Here is a 21363-nt window from a genome sequence, read left to right as displayed (position 1 = left end):
CAACTGCCTCCATGAAAACAATTCATAAATGTAACCTGTGTCCTAAAATTGTAAGGACTAAGTAACAAAAACACACCAAATCAGGAACTTCAGTTTAGTTCATGATTTTATGAACTTTGGGCCTGAATGCTTGTCCCAGGATCGAGAAGCACAATAGGAATGCAGACTAGTGGATTTGTGAAGAGGGAGTCTCGTGCTTCATCTATGTACAAGGCCAAAGTGCTTTGTGTGAGTCCGCTAACAAGAATGCATCCAGTGTACATGTTGTGAAGATTATTAAGTTCACTGTGTTTATTTTTAGGGCCACAGCAGAACTAGATCGAATGTTAGACAAATGAGAGAAATAAAAGTGGGTGTGTCCCTGCAACAATTACATTTCACCAATTTGAGACATAAAAAAAAACTTTGACATCTGTTTTACAGAACACACGTAAAAGGAAATTATTTATTATCACTTTAATTTTATAGGGGAACCACCAAGTACTTTAAAAGAAGGTTATACAGCGCTGTACATCTGGGAGCAGTGTCAACTGACCTCATAGTCATACCCTTCTCCCTTTAAATACTATTCATTTAAATGTTCTATAATCTTATAATGATACAGTGATACAATAAAAGCTTGTTTAACTGGTCCTGCAGCTTTTCTGATATGTCGATGTTGATGATGGGACTGTTGTTTTCTTGTCATTTTTTCCAAAAAAGGAAAATAAAAGTTATGATCAAAAACCATACGACAGGCAGAAACTGCCAGGCTGTAATCCTGTATGACTCCCAATTCACTCACACAATAGAGAGAAAGAGAGACAGAAAAGGGAGAAGGAGAGAAAAAAAAAAAAGAGATACAATTTTCATGTTCTGAAGGCTGGTCTGTGATCGAAATGGGCATCAGTTCATAGTGAGGTATGGAGAAGCACATCCTGCAACCTCGACTTTTACTCTGCCCAACCACCGACCCGCATGAAGGCTCACTTCCATAGCTGTGTGCTCAGAGTCTGGCCAGAACCAGTGGGAGCCCACCCGCCCATAGCTGACGGAGGTTGACCAAAGGCCATCTGACCACCCGCACCATTCAGAGTCAGCCCTGACATCTGCTGGTTCACCTGGGGATGTTACAGAGGTTAGTGTGAGTAACACTAGAGCAGGATCACCTACATCTGACTTATTACCACACCTTGCCTGGATTAGAAATAGTCACTGAAGATTAACTGGGACAACATTATACTACTACCCATCCACCCGCTAGTAGTTCATTACTGAAGTTCTGACTGTGTCCCAATTCCACCCTGCGTGCTAACTGTAATAAAACTCTAAATAATGTAATGTTTTATGCTAATAATAGATTAGTCTTTACAGCTGTGAGCAGCTCCTACAATTTCTGCGTACACTGCATTATGGGAAATAATTGTGTACAGACAGCATGCAATTTTTATAGCATGTGTACAGATTGCTTTAAGTTCATCTTCAATTTGAGTGTCCACACTTACAATTAAACTACTTACAGTATATATTAGGGATTTAGTGCATAGTTACAAATCTGCTGCATGCTTGTGCTGCCATCTAGTGAATACTGGATGCTCCATCTCTACAAAGTGTACAGTAGAGGGCTTCACAATGGACTATTGTGCAATGCACCAACTCTTCTGGGTGTGGTCACATTTGAGAAAAAAAAGTCTCCTGTGACTGTGACATACTTGAAACCAGTAGCACAAGTCTTAACATGAGGTCTCTTGTTAAATAACCTCACACAATGCTGCAGTACAGCGAAGCTATTTCCTTACCTGACCCATGTTCCACTGAGCCTGCTGGCCAGGCTGGATGGCATACATGCCCTGAGCAGGCATCATGCCTGTAGGCATTGCACCACCCTGTGGTCCCATCATTCTGGGGGCCATGCCCATCATACCGGTGGCTTGCGCGTTCCCCATGAAGCCATTAGGCATCGTCATCCCAACCATCATTCCTGGACTGGGCCCCATCATGGGTGCACCGCTCTGAGCCATCATGGCACCCATGACAGTAGTGGGTGGCATGGCTGTACCCATACCAGGGAAGGCCTGGTAACCAGCTGCTGCCTGGACAGGAAACTGCATCTGAGAGGGGCCCATGAACATGCCAGCTGAGAGGAGGCAAGAACATAAAAAAAACAAGTTAGTTTTTGAGGTATGGGTCTGTTTTGAAAACTTGCTTGTGTGTTTTAAGGAGTCTGTTAAGCAGGAAAATAAGTCAGCAAAGCTCTGTGAGACTGAGCTGCAAAATACAGGTATCTACTTGTTCCTTGTGGATCATGTGATGTCACCACATTTGCATTACTTTAACAAGCAAAGTATTAGTCAAGGGCAGTGGTTCCCAAAGTGTGGGCTGTGGCCCTCTGGTGTGTTGCTAAGGTACTGCAGGGAAAAGGAGGCAGTTTACAAAAAAATAAGAACCAGTTTATTTTCAATTCAGTGGATCAATGACCTTAAAATACTGCATTGCATTTAAATAACAAATAAGAATCCAGGGTTTCTGCATCTTCTAGCTCATCAATGGCAGGGAAAGAATTGCATCTATTAGGTGACAAAACGAAAGCTGTCAATGTAGACTAATTAATCCAATAAAAACTAAAAGGACTCATAGGTCAAAAAGAGTTGTGGTTAAAGTTTTAAGCATGACTGTTTCTACATAAAATAGATTTTTCTTCGTAACAGGGTTGAATTTACAATATGGCACTGGTGTTATTTCAGTTTGTGTGTAAATCCTTACCGGTGGGGGGCTGCTGGGACATGCTGTTAGTCCCATACAGAGACAAGATGGAGTCCTTGGACAGGGGCTTCTTGGCTGCGTCATCAGCTTTAGTGGTGCTACTGCTCTCACTAAACAGGTCGAGGTCTCCCTGTAATGACCCTGAGTTGGCTACTCCTCCTGACACTCCAGGTGCTGGAGCTTGTGTCGGAGTGCTTGCCGAGTTATTGGAGCTCACCTGGAGGCAGGAAAGAGATTGAGATGTTTAGAAGATTTAAAGTCCGATGACAAAAAAAGCACCCATTTTTGTGACAAATCTATGGCTCACACGGTTTTATTGTGTGCTGTACAAACGCAACTAAACAAAATTTACAAATTAGCAGACAACTACCATTAACAAACAGCAGTAGATCCTTCAATAACAGTACTGTTTGGGCGGTCTTGTTGGGGGGCCTCTTTTAGCTATGTATAAATGTAGATCATAAATACAAAATGGGCCTATCCTGCATGATTACTCTGATTCAGCTGTGATCTATTAGTGAGATGTTAGTAGCCGACACCCCCTGAAGGCTTTATCTCTATAATATAGGTAACAAAAGAGAATTATTGATTAAATTGACAAAGTATTAATATATTTAAATTTTATACCTAACTGATAAATTCTTTGATTAATCAAAATTAATGAATGCAGTGATAATAAAAGTAAACACTGCATTAAGCCCCATTTCAATGTTAAGTCAAGAGTGCCTGATTTACTGCATTCATATTCTGAAGTGTGTTTCTGCCTCTCTTTCATTTAAACTCACTGTCTCTCAGCACTGGTGATACTGTCATGCGGGCTATTGACGCTGATGGTTATCATTTGCCTTTTTATTTTTTACTGCACATTTAATTTCAATTTTACAACCAGGCAACAGTGACTGTTAAGCCCTGCTGAGCAATAATCGGAATTTGGATTTAAATCTGAACTGGGAAATGCTTTCTCAATTTTACCTGAGAAAACTGAGCTGTGGATGTGGATGAGGGCAGGGGATTGGAGACCATGGGGCCGAATATATCCAGGTCATTATTCTGGCTTGTGCTTGTGCTACCGTTGTTAGCTGATGCAGCTGCTGGTGCGTCTGTGACAGAAAGAAGGAAAAATTTGTTTTACAGGTGGAACTTAAAAAAAATACATCAGGAAATAATAGTTCCCACTACCCACTGACCATTTCCTGATTGTGGTCTGCATTAATTAAAAGATCTTTATTTAAAGTTCAGGAATATAATCCTTATAGAACAGGCTAATTGACATAGAAAGGGTGTTAAAAGTGAACAGAACTGCTTTCATAAAATGTTTTCTTTTCTTTTTTAAATATTCAACTGTAAAAACCTCCCACAGCTACAAAGCTGCCCACGCAGTGAGAACAACAGCTAGCGCAATAAAAAATTAATCAGCTTAGCCCATTTAGCTCACTAGCCACAGAAGAAAAATAACAGTAAACATGATATCCAAATAATGCAAGCAACCCTTAAGCCAGTCAAAAACACAACAGCATCTTCTTTTAACTGTAAATAAAGGAAGCCTCTTTAATAAAATGAATTATTCCTATGAACCAAAAACCGATCATAGCTATAATGCTGAAAAAAATAAAGTACAGAAATTTAAAAGCAAGAACTAATGTGAAGATATCACAATTTGATGACAAAGGCGCACACTGTTCAAACAAAACAGCTGAACATTAAGACAGAAAAATATACATAACTTCCATTTCCATTCACATCAGAGTTCCTCTTGGCTCAGAACGAGCTTTTGGGGAGTGACTATTTATGCAAACAGAGCTTGTCCTCATACTGTAAAGGAAACATGTTTGTGTTTATGCATTCTCCTTTATTTCTGACCATTTGAGAAATCAAAGTTGTCAAAAATGCATTAATAAATGAAAAAAAAATTCTACAAAAGAAAAAAAAAGTGCCTTAGTTAATAACGCTTTGGAAGAAGTTGCTAAAATCTATCCATGCCAGAAAACCTTGCATGTACTAAAAGACCTACTTTAAGTGATCTAGCAATCAAGCCAAAAGAAAACCTATACTTGGTGCAAGGATGGCAGAGATATCTATGTTGTGCAATCCAGTGTTGCCCCTTCTTCTTTCTTTCCTGCTACACTTACTTAATACTGATCCAACAAAAGTTATACTCTAGATAAACATCAGGATTTAAAGTAGAAACAAGAAGTTACATGTCTACTGCAGCAGCTGAAGCACTTCCTCTTTTCAACTCAAAAACCTTGCAGTGGTTTTTTAAATTGAAAGCAACAGAAATAACATCACAGCCACAAGTAACAGCAGCGTGTTGAAAAGACGTCAGCGCAATGTTGATACAGACAGCGGAGAAGACCAAATGGTGTTGCTATCTATCATTTACAAGTGAGATGGTTTAGTTGCTGTGTTACAGATATGCTGATAGTTGACGCAACCAAACCCTTTAAATATGGTACTTTCTCTCTCCTCCATTGTTTGGTAAACACATGCAGAGCCACATGTTTGAAACGAGAAGATAGCACAGCTAAGGGTGGAGACAATCTTTAACGCTGAACCAAAAAGTAAACAATCTCAGGTAACACCACAGCATCAAGATGCAGAGCTGAGCAAAGTGTAGAGGTAATCACCATCACATAAACAGTGATTTTACAGTGTAAATTACAGTGTATTTTGATTGCTAGATGTCATGTACTACATCCAGATATCACCTTGGAAACTTATCTATACTTAAAAATAAAAACAAATAAACTCAGACATATTAATTATCCTAATTCTGTACACAATATATTAGTCAGAACTTTCCCACAGCACATTCTACTCTCACTAAATCCCCCAATAAGGATGTCCTCTGGCGGTGGTGCTAAACTTGAATCATTTTCACACTCACCAAGGCCTAGTAGGTTCACAGAGGGTTCTGCAGTCTTAGCAGGGCTGATTTTGGGAACTGGCTTGGACTCTTCACTCTTTAAAAAAAATGAAAGGGTTGTAAAATTCAAAAGCAGAACAAACTTAGTGTGGATAAGAAAACAATGCTAAAGGGCATATTGAGACAGGTTTATTATTACTGGAATACATGCGAGACTTACCTTGGTGTAAGATGACACCTTGCTTCCTCTGTCGGGCTCCCTTTCTTTCTTACCATCTTTTGGCTGATAAAAAAAGAATAAAAGAAAGAAGAATGAGTGAGTACAAAACATTATGAAGATCTAGATCAGAATCGGAATACTTTATTATTAACTAAGGAAATTATGTGGGTTACATTTGCTCCAAGAACAGACTAAACTTAGAAAATAGTACAATAAATGAATAATTTCATGAAATGTTTAGTTGATACATACACTGGTGCCATTGGTCACATTCTTGCTGTAGTATTTCTTCTTCTCATATTTATCCCTGATGAAGAATTCCACTGCTCTGAGGTCAGGGTTAAGAGAAAAATGTAACTCCAAGAAAAGGGAAAAAACGGTTAAACATATGCTGCATGGCACTTTTTTGTTACATTTGTGGATTTACTCTAAGCGAAGGATACTGGTCTGTTTGAGGTCTTCTAAAGCTATCTGGAAGGTTGGCCTCATAAAGCCGCCTGGCCTTGGTATTACCCATGTCCTGTATACTCTGAAGAGAAGACAAAGATGTAAACAAAATGGATAATGTTAGGATACAGTGTTTCATTGGGGCAATCAATTGACTAAACACATGATAAGTTCGCTCATAACAAATATGGCACAACAGATAAAAATGGGTGTACAATACCTTATGTGGCACTTTTCAGATATGAGAAAATAGCCCCCAGGTGATAAGCCAACTTATGCAGTTTGACTGAATAGTTTATATTGTTAAGGTTAAAAATACTGCAATCAGTTTTGGTTTTAGTCATTGACTGAGGTTTGACACCAATATTTCTTCAATATTCCTGGCAATTAAGTATTTAACAACACAAGCCTGGATATTTTGAAGCTGTCATTAAAATGTCAACTAGTTGTTAGTATGACAGCAAGTTCACTTGTACAGTAATTTGCAGTTTAAAAAGTGGTTATTAAAGTAAATTCTAAATGACATAAATGAAGGGTATTGATAGTCCTGATGACAGTGCATAATGAAAATTAAAGCTTGACCCACATTACGGACAAGAAATTATGTCTTTAGCCACTGAACAGAATTTCCTGTTTTTGTGTCTGGCCAAGTTTCCTGAAGTGCAAATGAAAAATCAGCAATATTGTAACAGCTCTGAACCATCAAGGAAGGTTACATTTAGTGGAGAACACATATGCCCAATCAAAAAAAACATTTCACAGTTTCTAACCATATTTATGCTTACTGTACATAAAAAAGGATTAGAGAGCCAATAGCGGAATACTTGGCAAAGACATTTAAATGTCACATTTAAAAAAGGAGAAATGCATTCAGTTCTTGTGTTCATTTACATTTTCTGCTTTATTTATTTTCAGTGTAGAGAAGTTATGGTACACCTTTAAGCTGATTTGCATTTTTTGTATTCATGTTGTGCCAGTAAGCAAATCAGTCCAGAGGGACTTAGACCCAGAGTCCCTTGACCTCTCAGCCCCCAGGGCTACTGCCCGGTAGGTCAGTTCAGCAATGCACACAGGAAAAGTGGAAAAACAAGAAATCAGTACCTGGATTTGTTCTGTTGTCCATTGGTCCAGGTTGACTGATTTCACTCTGGATATGTGCACTCCCAGGTTCCTGTGGATGCCAGCACATCGGATGCAGATAAATACCCCCAGATTCCAGGATGCCCATCTTGGACCTGTTAATGACAGTTAAACCCAGTTTGGGAGGTGAAGATACAAAAACGCCGGAAGAAACACTCAAACATTCTAGTCTTTGTTGTGACTTGAAACGTAGGATGCAAGTTCTACATTCTTTGTCAATGATCTAATTTAAAAAAAAGTTGGCTGAAGTTTCTTAGAAAGACCTGACACAGTTTGTTTACCGCTTGCAAATCCCGGTAACTAAGCATACGGCGACGAGGGAGAAGCCCTGTGGGGAGCTTATGTAGCTTTAGAGAAGTTAGCATGCTGGTTAACCACTTAGTTTAGCTTAAAGGGAAGAATGTCAGGTGACTAGCTTGGGCCAGTTAGCTAAGCTAAGCTAAGAAGCGCGGATGTTATACTGTTAGTTACCGTTACTGTTTGATTCTGAGTGAAACTGCTAACTTTGTACAGTTAAACAATAAAATCGCCGACAAAACGAACACCACACCTTTCGCCTCGCAGTCGGCGCAGTACTTGTTGTCTTCCTCTCTCAGCATTTTGGACAGGATGGCCTGGTGCTGTTCGTTGAGTTTTTGGGCCTTCTCTCTCTCCGAGCGTGTCGCCATGCTGTCGGCTTTGATCGGGCAATCTTAATTAAAAGAATTCTAATTTATTCAGTGGTCAATCGAGAAAAGTTTCCGATAAAATAGCATAATCAGAGGTATGATCGCCTCCGACTGGGATATGAAAACACCCGGAACCGGAATCGCTTCTCCGCCCACAGGTATTCTATAGCTGACGCGGCGGCCTCACTGGATTGGATGGGAGGCGTGACGTTGAATGACGCAAAACATTTCTGACGAAATAATTTTAACATTTCCGCCAAGAAACTGGAAGCTTAGCCTTGAAAGCAAGGCCCTAAACAAATCTCTGCAATTAAAGAAAATAAACACAAAAACCGTCTAAGTATTTTAAGTACTTGGTAGCTGAAACCATCGATCATTGCATATACAGGGAGTGCAGAATTATTAGGCAAGTTGTATTTTTGAGGAATAATTTTATTATTGAACAACAACCATGTTCCCAATGAACCCAAAAAACTCATTAATATCAAAGCTGAATGTTTTTGGAAGTAGTTTTTAGTTTGTTTTTAGTTTTAGCTATTTTAGGGGGATATCTGTGTGTGCAGGTGACTATTACTGTGCATACTTATTAGGCAACTTAACAAAAAACAAATATATACCCATTTCAATTATTTCTTTTTACCAGTGACACCAATATAACATCTCCACATTCACAAATATACATTTCTGACATTCAAAAACAAAACAAAAACAAATCAGCGACCAATATAGCCACCTTTCTTTGCAAGGACACTCAAAAGCCTGCCATCCATGGATTCTGTCAGTGTTTTGATCTGTTCACCATCAACATTGCGTGCAGCAGCAACCACAGCCTCCCAGACACTGTTCAGAGAGGTGTACTGTTTTCCCTCCTTGTAAATCTCACATTTGATGATGGACCACAGGTTTTCAATGGGGTTCAGATCAGGTGAACAAGGTGGCCATGTCATTAGTTTTTCTTCTTTTATACCCTTTCTTGCCAGCCACGCTGTGGAGTACTTGGACGCGTGTGATGGAGCATTGTCCTGCATGAAAATCATGTTTTTCTTGAAGGATGCAGACTTCTTACTGTACCACTGCTTGAAGAAGGTGTCTTCCAGAAACTGGCAGTAGGACTGGGAGTTGAGCTTGACTCCATCCTCAACCCGAAAAGGCCCCACAAGCTCATCTTTGATGATACCAGCCCAAACCAGTACTCCACCTCCACCTTGCTGGCGTCTGAGTCGGACTGTAGCTCTCTGCCCTTTACCAAATCAGCCACGGGCCCATCCATCTGGCCCATCAAGACTCACTCTCATTTCATCAGTCCATAAAACCTTAGAAAAACCAGTCTTGAGATATTTCTTGGCCCAGTCTTGACGTTTCAGCTTGTGTGTCTTGTTCAGTGGTGGTCGTCTTTCAGCCTTTCTTACCTTGGCCATGTCTCTGAGTATTGCAAACCTTGTGCTTTTGGGCACTCCAGTGATGTTGCAGCTCTGAAATATGGCCAAACTGGTGGCAAGTGGCATCTTGGCAGCTGCACGCTTGACTTTTCTCAGTTCATGGGCAGTTATTTTGCGCCTTGGTTTTTCCACACGCTTCTTGCAACCCTGTTGACTATTTTGAATGAAACGCTTGATTGTTTGATGATCACGCTTCAGAAGCTTTGCAATTTTGAGACTGCTGCATCCCTCTGCAAGATATCTCACTATTTTTGACTTTTCTGAGCCTGTTAAGTCCTTATTTGACCCATTTTGCCAAAGGAAAGGACGTTGCCTAATAATTATGCACACCTGATATAGGGTGTTGATGTCATTAGACTACACCCCTTCTCATTACAGAGTTGCACATCACCTAATATGCTTAACTGGTAGTAGGCTTTCGAGCCTATACAGCTTGGAGTAAGACAACATGCATGAAGAGGATGATGTGGACAAAATACTCATTTGCCTAATAATTCTGCACTCCCTGTATTGTGTGGAATATCTGCACGATTTCACTTTGTCAATTCGTATTTTATTTTCTGTACATTGTTTGTAAGTACAAACATAGTTTTAAACATGATTAAATGATCACCTCACTAAAACATTTACATTATGCTAGTTGTTTTCGTACAACAGTATGAAGATACCCAGAGATAATTTCTTCGGAACAATAATTACATAGCAACACCACATCTAAAGTTTCCAAATTTATTAAACATGGACAAGAAAATGTATAAACACAAACAAAATAACACACACACACACACACACACACACACACACACACACACACACACACACACACACACACACACACACACACACACACACACACACCATTACTGAACATATTTTCCTAATTTTCAAACATAATAGAAAACAGTTAAATGAAACCAAAATTAAGATTAATTTAAATTTATGCTGATAAATATGAATTCTCATGAAAACAGACATACACATGGGATTTCTAGAAACACATACTTTGGATAAAACACTCATACATTTGAATAACATTTGAATATGTAAAAATGGAACTAGAAAAATAGGTGCGCTTACAAGACATTTTAACTAAACAGTATTTAAGAAGTCTAAATAGACAACCATAAAAAAGTATCTACATAGAAATGTTACACATGCATTTAGTAAATTCAGGAACACCCTAGCATCACTGTTTCTCCACCATGGACTTCCTACTAGCTTACAAAAACATGCATAATGGTTTCCCTGCACAAGCAGACTCAGTTTCAGCAGAGTGCTTTAGATTTTTAATGCACCAGTGCTTCAGAAAAAGGTTTCCAAGCGGAGCTTAAAGTTATTCTCATGGTGTCTCACTGCAATTCCATAACGGAGCAGCATTTCTACATACGGTGGCCAGAATGTGTCATCTATCGCCACATAGGGGTCGTGTGGTGTGTTCAGAGCCTTGTTCATGAGAATCTGCAGGTTTATAAAAAGGGAGATAAAGACCAGGCTGAAGCATATTTGCAGTAAAGGTACAAGTTTAAACAGTTTTATAAGTTTAGAGTTTTATTTTGCCTTTACTTCCTTTACTTATTGAAGGAATAGGTGATGGCCACTAACAAAAATATAGGATATTTACATGATTATCAAGAACAGAAACATTCAATCACAGAACAAGTTAAAAAAAAAAAAAAAAAAAAAAATCATAAAAGCTGCCCTCAGGTCTAAAGGTTAAGTTGATATCATGCCTTTTGGTACACATCAGCTTTTGCTGCCATGGGTGATCATTACTGTGAATCGATTAATCACTACACTCTCGCTTTTATAGCACTTACGTCAGCCTTTTTGTCCTTTTACTTTGATAAACAAAAGCAACATGACACACCCACACAGTCCACATGCGTCAGACCTGCTGCTTTCTTTGCACTTGTGTGGTTAAAATAGGGCCTTAAACAGCATCTCTATAGAAAATGTAACATTAACAATGGGTTTTTATAATTTCCAGTTCCACCACAGCCAACAAACGTAGGGCTAATTTATATGTGACTTGTCGACATAAGAAATATGCAGCTGTTAATAATTAAACACATATTTATTCTATAATAGGTCAAATATCTGTTGGTGGAGTGCCAGCTCTTTCCTAGAGGTTGATAACTGGGGGGGTTTATCAGAGATAATTAAATTATCTTCAGCAAAATCTATTATTTATCTCAATATCTAGGATACTTTTCAGTCACATACAAAAGTGTCAGTGGCTGATGTGAAAAAAAGGAAACACTATGTGTGAAGCTATCTTCAAAACAGAAGTATTTCAAATATTGGGATGAAAATTTAGGGTTTTTTTCCTGATCAATGTTTTACTACTCCATTCCCTAATGTAATTCACCCCACCTTGAACTCATCTTCCACTCCTACCGCACACCTCACCAAGGTCTGGCTGTTATCGTACATGTCTGGTACATGTGTGGTACAGCATGACTTCCTCATGCTGTACCACACTTCCTCTCTTGGCACCCTATCATACCCTGTTTGTAGATATACAAACACACAGTACAACTCCTTTCGACCTTCAATATTTCTCCATTAATACTATAAAAGCAAACATTGACTCTGTAGTGCTATGTCTGGGCAAGGAGCCATGCTGCTGCTCACCAATCATCTCCTCTCTTCTCAACCTAGTTTCGAAAACACTTTCCCATATCTTCAAGGTATGCCTCATCAACTTTATCCCTCTATAATTGCTACAGAGATGCACATCACCCTTGTACTTGAAAATCTGTACTTCATTCCTCAGGGATCCTCTTACTCTTCAGGATTGTGTTTTCTCATTTTCTTCATTCATGAGCTCCTTCAGGCGCTCACCACACTCTCTTCACTTGTTAGCACATTTCCATTTCTGTGATAACGTCTTACATATCACATCACATGCTTCATACAAGTCATTTTCACCTTTCTTAGTGTCCAGCCTCACATATAACTCAAGCCTTGTACTTTGCCACTTCTCTCATTGCTAACCTCCCAGCACTCATCCATTTTCTTCATCTCCCAGACTATCCCACTTTTTCTTTGCTAACCTCTGCATTTGAACAGATTTTTTTTACTTCCTCCTTCCAAAACCAAGTGTCCTTGTCCTTTTTCTTCTGTCCAGGATACCCTTTGGGCAGTTTCCCCCAGAACATTAGCTCTACTTTGCCAGCCATCTGGCAACACTTCCGTACCACTGACAGCCTGCCTCAACCTCTTCCTGCACTCTCCACAACATTCTTCCTTCTTCAACTTCCCTTCACTCGCTTCCTCTTCTTCATGCCCAAAGTCATCATACAGACTACCATCCAATGCTGCCAAGCTACATTCTCTCCTGACACCAACACAGGGGGCCTCTATGCGGTCCATCTTTCCTTTCACATTTCTCTCCTCAATATCAAACCTCATCACCTGTTTCATTCACCTACCTGTCCAAAGCCAAATACTGAGATTTTTTTTGATTACATAAAAAAAACTCGGGTTAAACAGTTCGTTTTTTTGTATGAAAAAACTCACCTCCAGAATTTCATTGAGTGAAATCAAGTTTTCATGAATCTCATGAGGAACGTTCTGAAAATTAAGATAAAAGACTGTAAGGTGCAATGAATTCATAATAAGGCACTTTTCACATGCAAAGCCATAATCTACACCTTCTTCTTCTTGTTTGTACTGGAATCCTCCTGAGGGAGAGGAACGTGCTTCTCCAGGATGTATGCCAAGCTCTCCATCAGCCTTTCCTGGTAGACCTTCATTTTCTGTATTTTTTCCTTGATGTCCTGCAGTATCCTGAAGAATGCATGCACATGCATCAACAAGTTTATAGATTTATTTTTCTACTTTTAAGATTAGGCTTAAAACTTTCCTTTTTGCTAAAGCATATAGTTAGGGCTGGATCAGGTGATCCTGAATGCTCTCTTAGTTATGCTGCAATAGACGTAGGATGCTGGGAGATTCCCATGATGCATTGAGCATTTCCTTTTCAGTCACCTTTCTCACTCACTATGTGTTAATAGACCTCTCTGCAATGAATCATACTTGTTATTAACCTCTGGCTCTCTTCCACAGCATGCCTTTTTTTCCTGTTTTCCTTCTCTCACCCCAACCGGTTGCAGCAGATGGCCCCGCCCCTCCCCGAGCCTGGTTCTGCCGGAGGTTTCTTCCTGTTAAAAGGGAGTTTTTCCTTCTCACTGTCGCCAAAGTGCTTGCTCATAGGGGGTCATACGATTGTTGGGTTTTTTTCTGTATGTATTAGTGTAGGGTCTACCTTATAATATAAAGCACTTTGAGGCGACTGCTGTTGTGATTTGGCGCTGTATAAATAAAATTTAATTCAACTGAATTAATTTATATTACCCTTGAAGCATTTCTGTTTTCTGCTCTATTCTGTGTAAATAAACACCTGATCCCTTTTGGTTTAGTGTGACGCTGCCATCCTACTCACGTATGTTCTGACAACTTCTCCTTTTCAATTTGAAGTCGTTCACTGTGACCACTGGCAGCAGCCAGCACCTGTTTCTTCTCCTCCAGCCATTTTAGCTCACTAACAACAAACACACAAGCATCACATTTTCACAACTATACACAAAGTATAGCAAAGGGAAAGTCTCTGGATGGTCTCCTTCATCCAATCCTGAAAGGCATCCATAAAACCAGAAGAAGGACAGTAAATAATGTAATATGTACAGTGTAACAAAAGGGTTACATACAGTTCCTTAGTCTCTTTCAGTTTGTCTCTTTTGGCTTCAAAACAGGAAGCAACCATCTCAAGTTCAGAGCACAGCTTGTGCATCTATGGAAAAAGTAAAGATTGCATAAAGTGAGTGATGCATGTAAATGAGCAAAAGCAATAGTTCACTGTTTAACTTAACCACACCTCTTCTTTTCCTGCTTCGAGCAAAATCTCAGAATTTTCTGCCAGCACTGCATGAAAAATAAAAAAGGTCAATTGTATTAAAAGATAAAGTACACAACATTTATGATTTATATCTTTTTTTTTTTTTTTAGAAACCTGAAATCACCAGTTGACCAGAACTGATAACTTACATTGTGGTTCCACTGTCGACCACTGCTTCAGCTCAGCTTCTGTTGCAATCAGTCTTTTTACTGACTATAGAAGGAAAAACAGTCACGAGGAATAGAAATTACAATGATGAGCCACAGTGAAGCTGTCTGACATCAAAACAAACAAACACAAAACTCACTTTATCAGCAGCTACTCTTGGTTGCTCCCTGATTTACAATGAGTCGGCACAGCAGGAAGCTCTACAAATATTTAATCTGGCAGGTTTTTACACCGGATGCCCATCCTGACGCAACTCCAAAGAGATGTGCATCTCCTCCTGGGATCAAGCATGGGATTTTTTGCTTGTTAAGCAAATGTGTAAACTACTACACTATGGAGCCAAGGGTGCATTTGACCAGGCATGAAATGCTATGTTATTGCCAGCTGGAGTCTCTAACCTCACCATTTAAAGCACACTCAGCTGTTCCTTTTAGTGTTGCCACTGCTGATGCTCACAATGTTTACATTTTTTTACTGCTTGAATAGCACTAATGAGCTGTTTATGACTATACAAACTATTAAAACTAATTGCTCTTTTTGTAACGTATCTTGCCTCTGTAAACACCTTTCACATACAACATGTTTATGATTAATGCTAATTTTGAGCATCAACGGAAACCAAAAGTGCCATCTTGGCCTCTTCATTAAGTCATTTTATGCAAAATTCATATGTCCTGTAACCATGATACATGTAAAAGATGTTAATATTAATGATGCAAAGATTGTGAAATTCTGGGCTGGTAGCTGCTTGAAATTTGCAGTATGGCTGATGATTAATCCAGTGTTTTGTTGGCATTTTCTATTATTTAGTTTTTGTTGTTCATTTTCTTGTTTGTGTTGGGAAAATAAAGAAACCTCTTTGAATGAACGCGTACAAAGACAAATTTGATGCTGTAATGTAATGGCTGCAATTGATTAAGATATTTTATTTGCTGATAGGCCAAAGGAACCCACTGACGTAACCATCATCCAATTAATCAGCACACACGTAAAGAAATGCCAGAGGTGTAACAAACTCAGACCAAAACCGCAACAAAAGAGAGTTTGCAATACTTTATCACAGTTCCAATTTACAATACCAACTACGAGCCAAAAGCTCCTAATTGTTCCTAATACACGGACATCAGGCTATTAGGAGAATCAGAAGCTACTGGAGCCTAAATAAAGTAGGCAAGAGTATTACTATGGAGATTAGCATGGTTTATCTGGTGAAAATTGTAATGTTTATGCATCATTCAGGTAACAAACTGGAATTACTCACATATCGGGTCTGTGATGGAGTATATACTTTTTTTTTCTTACAGTTATTTTCTACCACATTAAAAAAAACCTGACAAATGTTAAAAACCATGTTAAAAAAGATATGAATTTTCTCAGATATTTAAAATTAAGGATTTCCACATTTTTTCTGTAACATTAACCTCCTAGGACCTGGCGTCCACATATGTGGACATCACATTTTCGGTTGTCTAGACCACAATTCTAAATTTTGCTCTACAAGGGCCTGATGTCCACTTACGAGGACATTATATTGCCACCGTCCTATTGAAATTTAATTTGAACGTCCTCATATGTGGATATCAGGTCCTTGCAGAGAAAATCAGGTAAAAAGATAATTCTTTGTTTTTACATTCATCAGGTCCCAATCAGCCCAAATAGCAAAGAGAAAGAGGTTGGATCTTAGGAGGTTAAAGCAGCGAAAGCAATGAACAAGTGAACATTTGGAAACAATCATCTCACCTGTTCTTGAGGATTCTCACAAAAATCTGGTTCACACAGTATAATCTCATTCTGAAGCTGTAAGACAAACACAGTTTATCATTTTACCCATTTATCACAAAGTGTGTGACAAGGGGCTAGAGATAAAGTATCTACACATTTTAAAAACATATTTACATATGTGATGTGGTCAGATTTTGGTTGGTTCTAGTTTACTAGCCTAGTCAACTATTTTGATTCTCAGAAGAAATGTGGTTCAAGAAAAGTTGCAGATCTCTGAATGCATCGACACTGAAACCTAATGATGATTACCTGAAAGAACCAAATCTAAGATAAAAAAAAATAACAGGTAAGAGTGTTAACAGCTAAACAACAGAGCATAGGCCTATCATATAAGACTATGGAAAAAATATTTAGTTTCTATTCATAGTATTTTTCTAATTATACAAGAAAGTGGAAAAATGTACTGAATTATAATGTAGTAACTCTGAACAAATTTTGCCAAAACTTTAACTTGCATATCTTGATGCATGCTCAGTCAACCAGTTAAGAAAATGTAGTTTTTAGCAGAACTGTTTCATCACTAATCCAAGTGACTTCTTCAAGAACAGAATCAACTTTTTGAATCTTATGTAGAAACATTTGTGTGAAAATAAAAGTGGGAAAAAATCATATCAACTTCAGTAATATATTTCTCACATTGTACCACCTCTTGGTCACCCCACTTGTTGCAGTGGCTCCATACTATCCCAATCCCCCCAAAACAATATGTATGGTAAGACAAAAAGTTTTTGGACACACTGGATTCACATGTACCTTTTCCAGCTGCGCAAATTGCTCCTCACAAATGTCCAGCAGCTCAGATTGGGCGGCCTCTGACAGCTGCGCTGCTGCCCGGCCGTCTGCCTGAACACGTAAACAACAAAGACGCATATTCGTGTACGTTTTAATCTAAAGAAAAACTGGAGCGGTGCAAGTAGGTACAATTTCTTCTAGAGCTTGTTAGCTACAGGCTAAGGTGAAAAGTTGAATGTACGTAAACACACGTTAGCAAGGCATGTAAACATTATATAATATCGTGCGTTATATTAAGCACGTGTAAATGACGAGAGTTTTTTTTAGACGACGATCAGTCTTACCATGTTTAACAACAGTTCCCTACTTCACGGACCACAACACTAGACGCTACTCGCTTTTCAAAATACCGCCAACTTTGATGACGTATCATTCGCGACAGAGAGGATGTTGGTGAGCGCCATTGTTGCGCTAAAATGCGCAAGCTTGTTAAAACGTTTGTAAACGAGTTTTTGCATAGTTTTAGATCCCACCAGGTATCCGTCTTCCCACATGAAAGCAAGGGTAAGTACTGAAACATCTTTACAGAGCCATGAACACCGAGGGGCTGTTTTTCCCTCTTTAATAGAAAAAAATACATAAAAAGTCTAAACCCTACAGACTATCAACCAAAGCAAAAATAAATTATATGGTAAAATTAGTTAAAAAACAAAGTATTGAATAATGACGAATTCAAATAAATTTTAAAAAAAAAAGGTTAATTATTGATTAAACGTGTCCCAAAGGAGGGCCACATATTTTAGAGGGAAAACATTTAGATAGACGCTTATTTATTGCTTACTTATTTTATTACCGTAACTCCTTCTCAGTGACAACATCAAATTGCCACTGGGACGCTGACACGATTATGTATGATCAACTCAGAAAAAACAGATTAGACCGTTAGATACAATGGGCTGTTTAAGTGTTGATTGTCTCAGAACTCTTGCCACAGGAGTTGATGTTTAGCATTTGTTCATAATGAGTATATAGAGATTGCTAAGATGGGCAATGGCAGTACCTGATGTTGAATATAGTTCATAAAACTGCACGGTAACAGGCCTGACACGTGAAATTTTACTATATATATATATATATATATATATATATATATATATATATATATATATATATATATATATATATACATACATAATCATTTATAATCTCAGTTCTAATGTCAGATAAAATGCTGACATATTGAAAAACAAACTAAATGTTTATGAAAAAGCATTTTTAGTTACTCTAACTGCCGAACTTACCTATATATGTTAGAACAGTTGTGTTTATCAGATATTCTAATGGTTCCTCTTAATAAATGTGTTTATATTATTAATGTATTTAATACTATTTTAATATTTTCATTTATTTCATATATAGTAAATATATTTTTCATTATTCTAAATGTGTTTATATATGTGATGTGTGTTCACATGTGCTCGATTATGTTCTTATGTGCATACAAACACTAACTAACATGTACACGTGAAAATAGTCATATACACATGAGATCACAGACACTGAAAAGAGAGAGGCTGAAAAACAAATGGTGATAAAGAAGTTGAAAAATGCCGTGGTAAAGTAGCGTGAAACTAGTCATTACAGCATAGTAACAAGAAAACAACAGAAAGCATGTCTGGTTGTGAAAGGCCAAGAAATACAGTCTGTGTGTAGTGAGAGGATGAGGATGAGGTGATTGTTACATTTTTGATGAAACCAAAGGTTTAATGTTATTCACATGCAATGTTGAATTATTGCACGTGGTCTAAAATACCCAAGTTCACACTACATAAAATATCCAGTATTATACAATTTAAATATGACAGTTAGCACTTTTCATAGGTTCATATCTTGACTTTTACTTAAGCACCGCTTGACCTGCCCAATTAGTACGAATACCATTCATTAACCCACAACCATACTTGTTATACTTGAGTGCTACACTTGTGGATTTTCACTTTATGTATGCATTTGAAAGAATGACTTATACCTGAGGTATTTCTATTTTGAAAATATTAAAAGATCAACACTCATTCTTTCAACACGCAAGGCGTGTGTAGTATTAATATCATTCATTATTCCAAGAGCATGTCAGGGTAGAAACTCATTAGATGGATTTTTACAAGGTGAAGATGTAGTAAGACTGCAGGAAATGAGGATGATTTCATGCAAGTGTACGAAGTAAAACAAGAAATCTGTTATTATCCTCAATATGGCATCATTAGCTCTTTAGTAAGTCTGATAAGAGATATTCACTGAAAGAAAGGCTTAGAGAAATGAAAAAGAGTCAATAAGATGTAGGAATCAAGTTATTAAATTCATACTCATCTAATCAAGAAATTACTATTTTTATGTTATTAGTTATTTATTTTATTTTTAAAAAAACAACACAATTTTCTTAAGGACGATGGAGGTTACATACTCAATATCTGCTTCCTTTTAAATCTTGCTTTATGTCTTTTTACATACTGTTTACCATTACGATTACATTCCACCTCTAATTTTATGTTTTCATTACCAGTCTTGTACGAACTGTTCCACCAGCCTGATATTGATCGTTCAAATAAAGCAATCTAAAAATATGTATCATATTTGATAATTCAGTTGCAGCTTTATAATATACAACCACTCTCATACACACACTCTTTCATACACACACAGACACATTACACACAGCATGGCTGGTTTGCTGCTCAGTGAAGTGCAGGTCACTATCCCGTTGACACCAGCAGGTGTCTCTGTTTGTCTCAGAAGCTAAGCTGGAGCTGGCTGCAGCTTGTAGCTTGTCATCAGCTACACTTTTTTTTAAAGGATGGCTTAAATTGGCATGTAACGGTATGGATAGTAAGTTTGTTTGTTTTGCTTTTGTTTTCCTTTTTGTTCACCCAAATGTATTTTGACCTCATATGATTAAATGATGAGATATTTAGAATTGGATGAGCTTCCAGATGACTTTAGTGAAAATGCACTTTATTCACTTTTTTTCCCCCCACTTGTAGTTTTTCATGCTTTGTTCTGTGCACCACACAGAAATCATCAATACATGTGCTAAATAACTCCCACCTGAGGCCACAGATCTAACATTTTCTTCACTTTATCCTTCATCTTTCCTTCAGGGACATATATTCATGTGCTGCTAATGGATTTTATGATTTTTTTTAATGTGTAGAGGAGTTTCTTTACAGCATTGTTTCTGCTTAAAAAATCCGTTCTAAATAGTATAAGTAGATGCTGTTGGAACATAATCTATATTAATTTTAGACTTCAACCACCACCATCGCTAGTTGAAGAAAAGCTCCAAAGTAAACACTTCATGAATCATTGAATTTAATAACTCCTACATTTTTTTCAGGTAAAGCGGTCTACATGGTTTATAATTTATCTACCTGCAGACTTCTGATTACCTTTTAGATGAGTCACAGCACTTAACTATAATTGCAAAACATTTTTGAAACTATCCTTTCTCCTCCATAAATCATTCACCTGTGATCTGAAACAGCCTTCTGAAAACCCAGCCTTGTGGCAATATGTAAAAATCTTTATTATTCTAATTTTATTCTAATTTTAAGAATCCAAAATATATAAAATGCAGTACTTGATGCAACACTTTTCTTCTCTGCCACCCACTTCTCCCATTCTTGTTTATTTATAAAGCACAGCAGCACAAAGGTTTTGCTTTTTTTTCCACTTTGAGTTAATGTATCTGTATATTTGTTGCAAAACTCTGGATTAGCAATTTAGTCCAAATAAGCCGACTGACTCTTTCTATCTGATTATAGTACAGTGGACAAACAGCAGAAGCTAAGTCAGACCAAATATAGTTGATGTTTTCTTGCTACATCCCCGATTTCACACAGCCTTGATTATTTGAATGATCAACTAGAATTTGATTAATATGCAAATTTCTGAACAAACCGTTCCATTTGAGCCTTCAGCGCAGCCTAATTAATCAACAGTTAAAGGAAATTAATACATACATCAATTCTGTCAGGAACATGCTTAGTTCAGTCGCCCGTAAAATTGAAGTTTGAAGTATTAACTGGCTCCACAGGAAGGCTATGATTAAAACTCTACATTTTGGCTCTATTTAGATATATAGAGTCATTTAATTCGAGCCAAATATCAGGTCATTTACAGATCTCCTTTTTAATACTTATTCATCATCAACAACAACAACAACAATAATAATAATAACAATAATAATAATAATAATAATAATA

The 21363-nt window shown here is 37.8% G+C and overlaps 2 protein-coding genes across 2 annotated transcripts; both read right to left on the bottom strand.

Moving 5' to 3' along the window:
- Positions 1-267: 267 nt before the first annotated feature.
- On the bottom strand, positions 268-8274 carry LOC113023759 (stromal membrane-associated protein 1-like). The gene is made up of 10 exons (XM_026170106.1): positions 7966-8274; positions 7377-7510; positions 6272-6357; positions 6081-6156; positions 5829-5891; positions 5630-5705; positions 3715-3842; positions 2743-2959; positions 1779-2116; positions 268-1100 (listed from the first exon to the last, which is right to left on the bottom strand). The coding sequence occupies exons 1-10, from the start codon at positions 8081-8083 to the stop codon at positions 966-968; spliced, it is 1371 nt and encodes a 456-aa protein (XP_026025891.1). The 5' UTR covers positions 8084-8274; the 3' UTR covers positions 268-965.
- A 2063-nt stretch (positions 8275-10337) lies between these two features.
- Positions 10338-17554, bottom strand: cenpk (centromere protein K). Its single transcript, XM_026170105.1, has 10 exons — positions 17449-17554; positions 17126-17215; positions 16331-16387; positions 14572-14635; positions 14402-14448; positions 14235-14317; positions 13970-14068; positions 13179-13314; positions 13045-13098; positions 10338-10980 (listed from the first exon to the last, which is right to left on the bottom strand). The coding sequence occupies exons 1-10, from the start codon at positions 17449-17451 to the stop codon at positions 10825-10827; spliced, it is 789 nt and encodes a 262-aa protein (XP_026025890.1). The 5' UTR covers positions 17452-17554; the 3' UTR covers positions 10338-10824.
- Positions 17555-21363: the final 3809 nt, after the last annotated feature.

This window comes from Astatotilapia calliptera, chromosome 6 (assembly GCF_900246225.1).
Source record: "Astatotilapia calliptera chromosome 6, fAstCal1.2, whole genome shotgun sequence".
Classification (NCBI taxonomy): Eukaryota; Metazoa; Chordata; class Actinopteri; order Cichliformes; family Cichlidae; genus Astatotilapia; species Astatotilapia calliptera.
Note: the sequence above shows the minus strand (reverse complement) of the source record. Positions and strands in the feature narration are given on the sequence as shown.

Excerpts from the sequence above, each read along its gene's own strand:
- LOC113023759 (XM_026170106.1), bottom strand. The coding sequence starts at position 8,083 with ATGGCGACACGCTCGGAGAGAGAGAAGGCCCAAAAACTCAACGAACAG. Across the intron at positions 6,358-7,376 it reads GGACAACAGAACAAATCCAG|AGTATACAGGACATGGGTAA; the intron begins GTACTGATTTCT and ends TCTTCTCTTCAG. Across the intron at positions 2,960-3,714 it reads CCACAGCTCAGTTTTCTCAG|GTGAGCTCCAATAACTCGGC; the intron begins GTAAAATTGAGA and ends TCCTGCCTCCAG.
- cenpk (XM_026170105.1), bottom strand. Across the intron at positions 14,318-14,401 it reads TCGAAGCAGGAAAAGAAGAG|ATGCACAAGCTGTGCTCTGA; the intron begins GTGTGGTTAAGT and ends CTTTTTCCATAG. Across the intron at positions 13,099-13,178 it reads GTACAAACAAGAAGAAGAAG|AACGTTCCTCATGAGATTCA; the intron begins GTGTAGATTATG and ends CTTAATTTTCAG.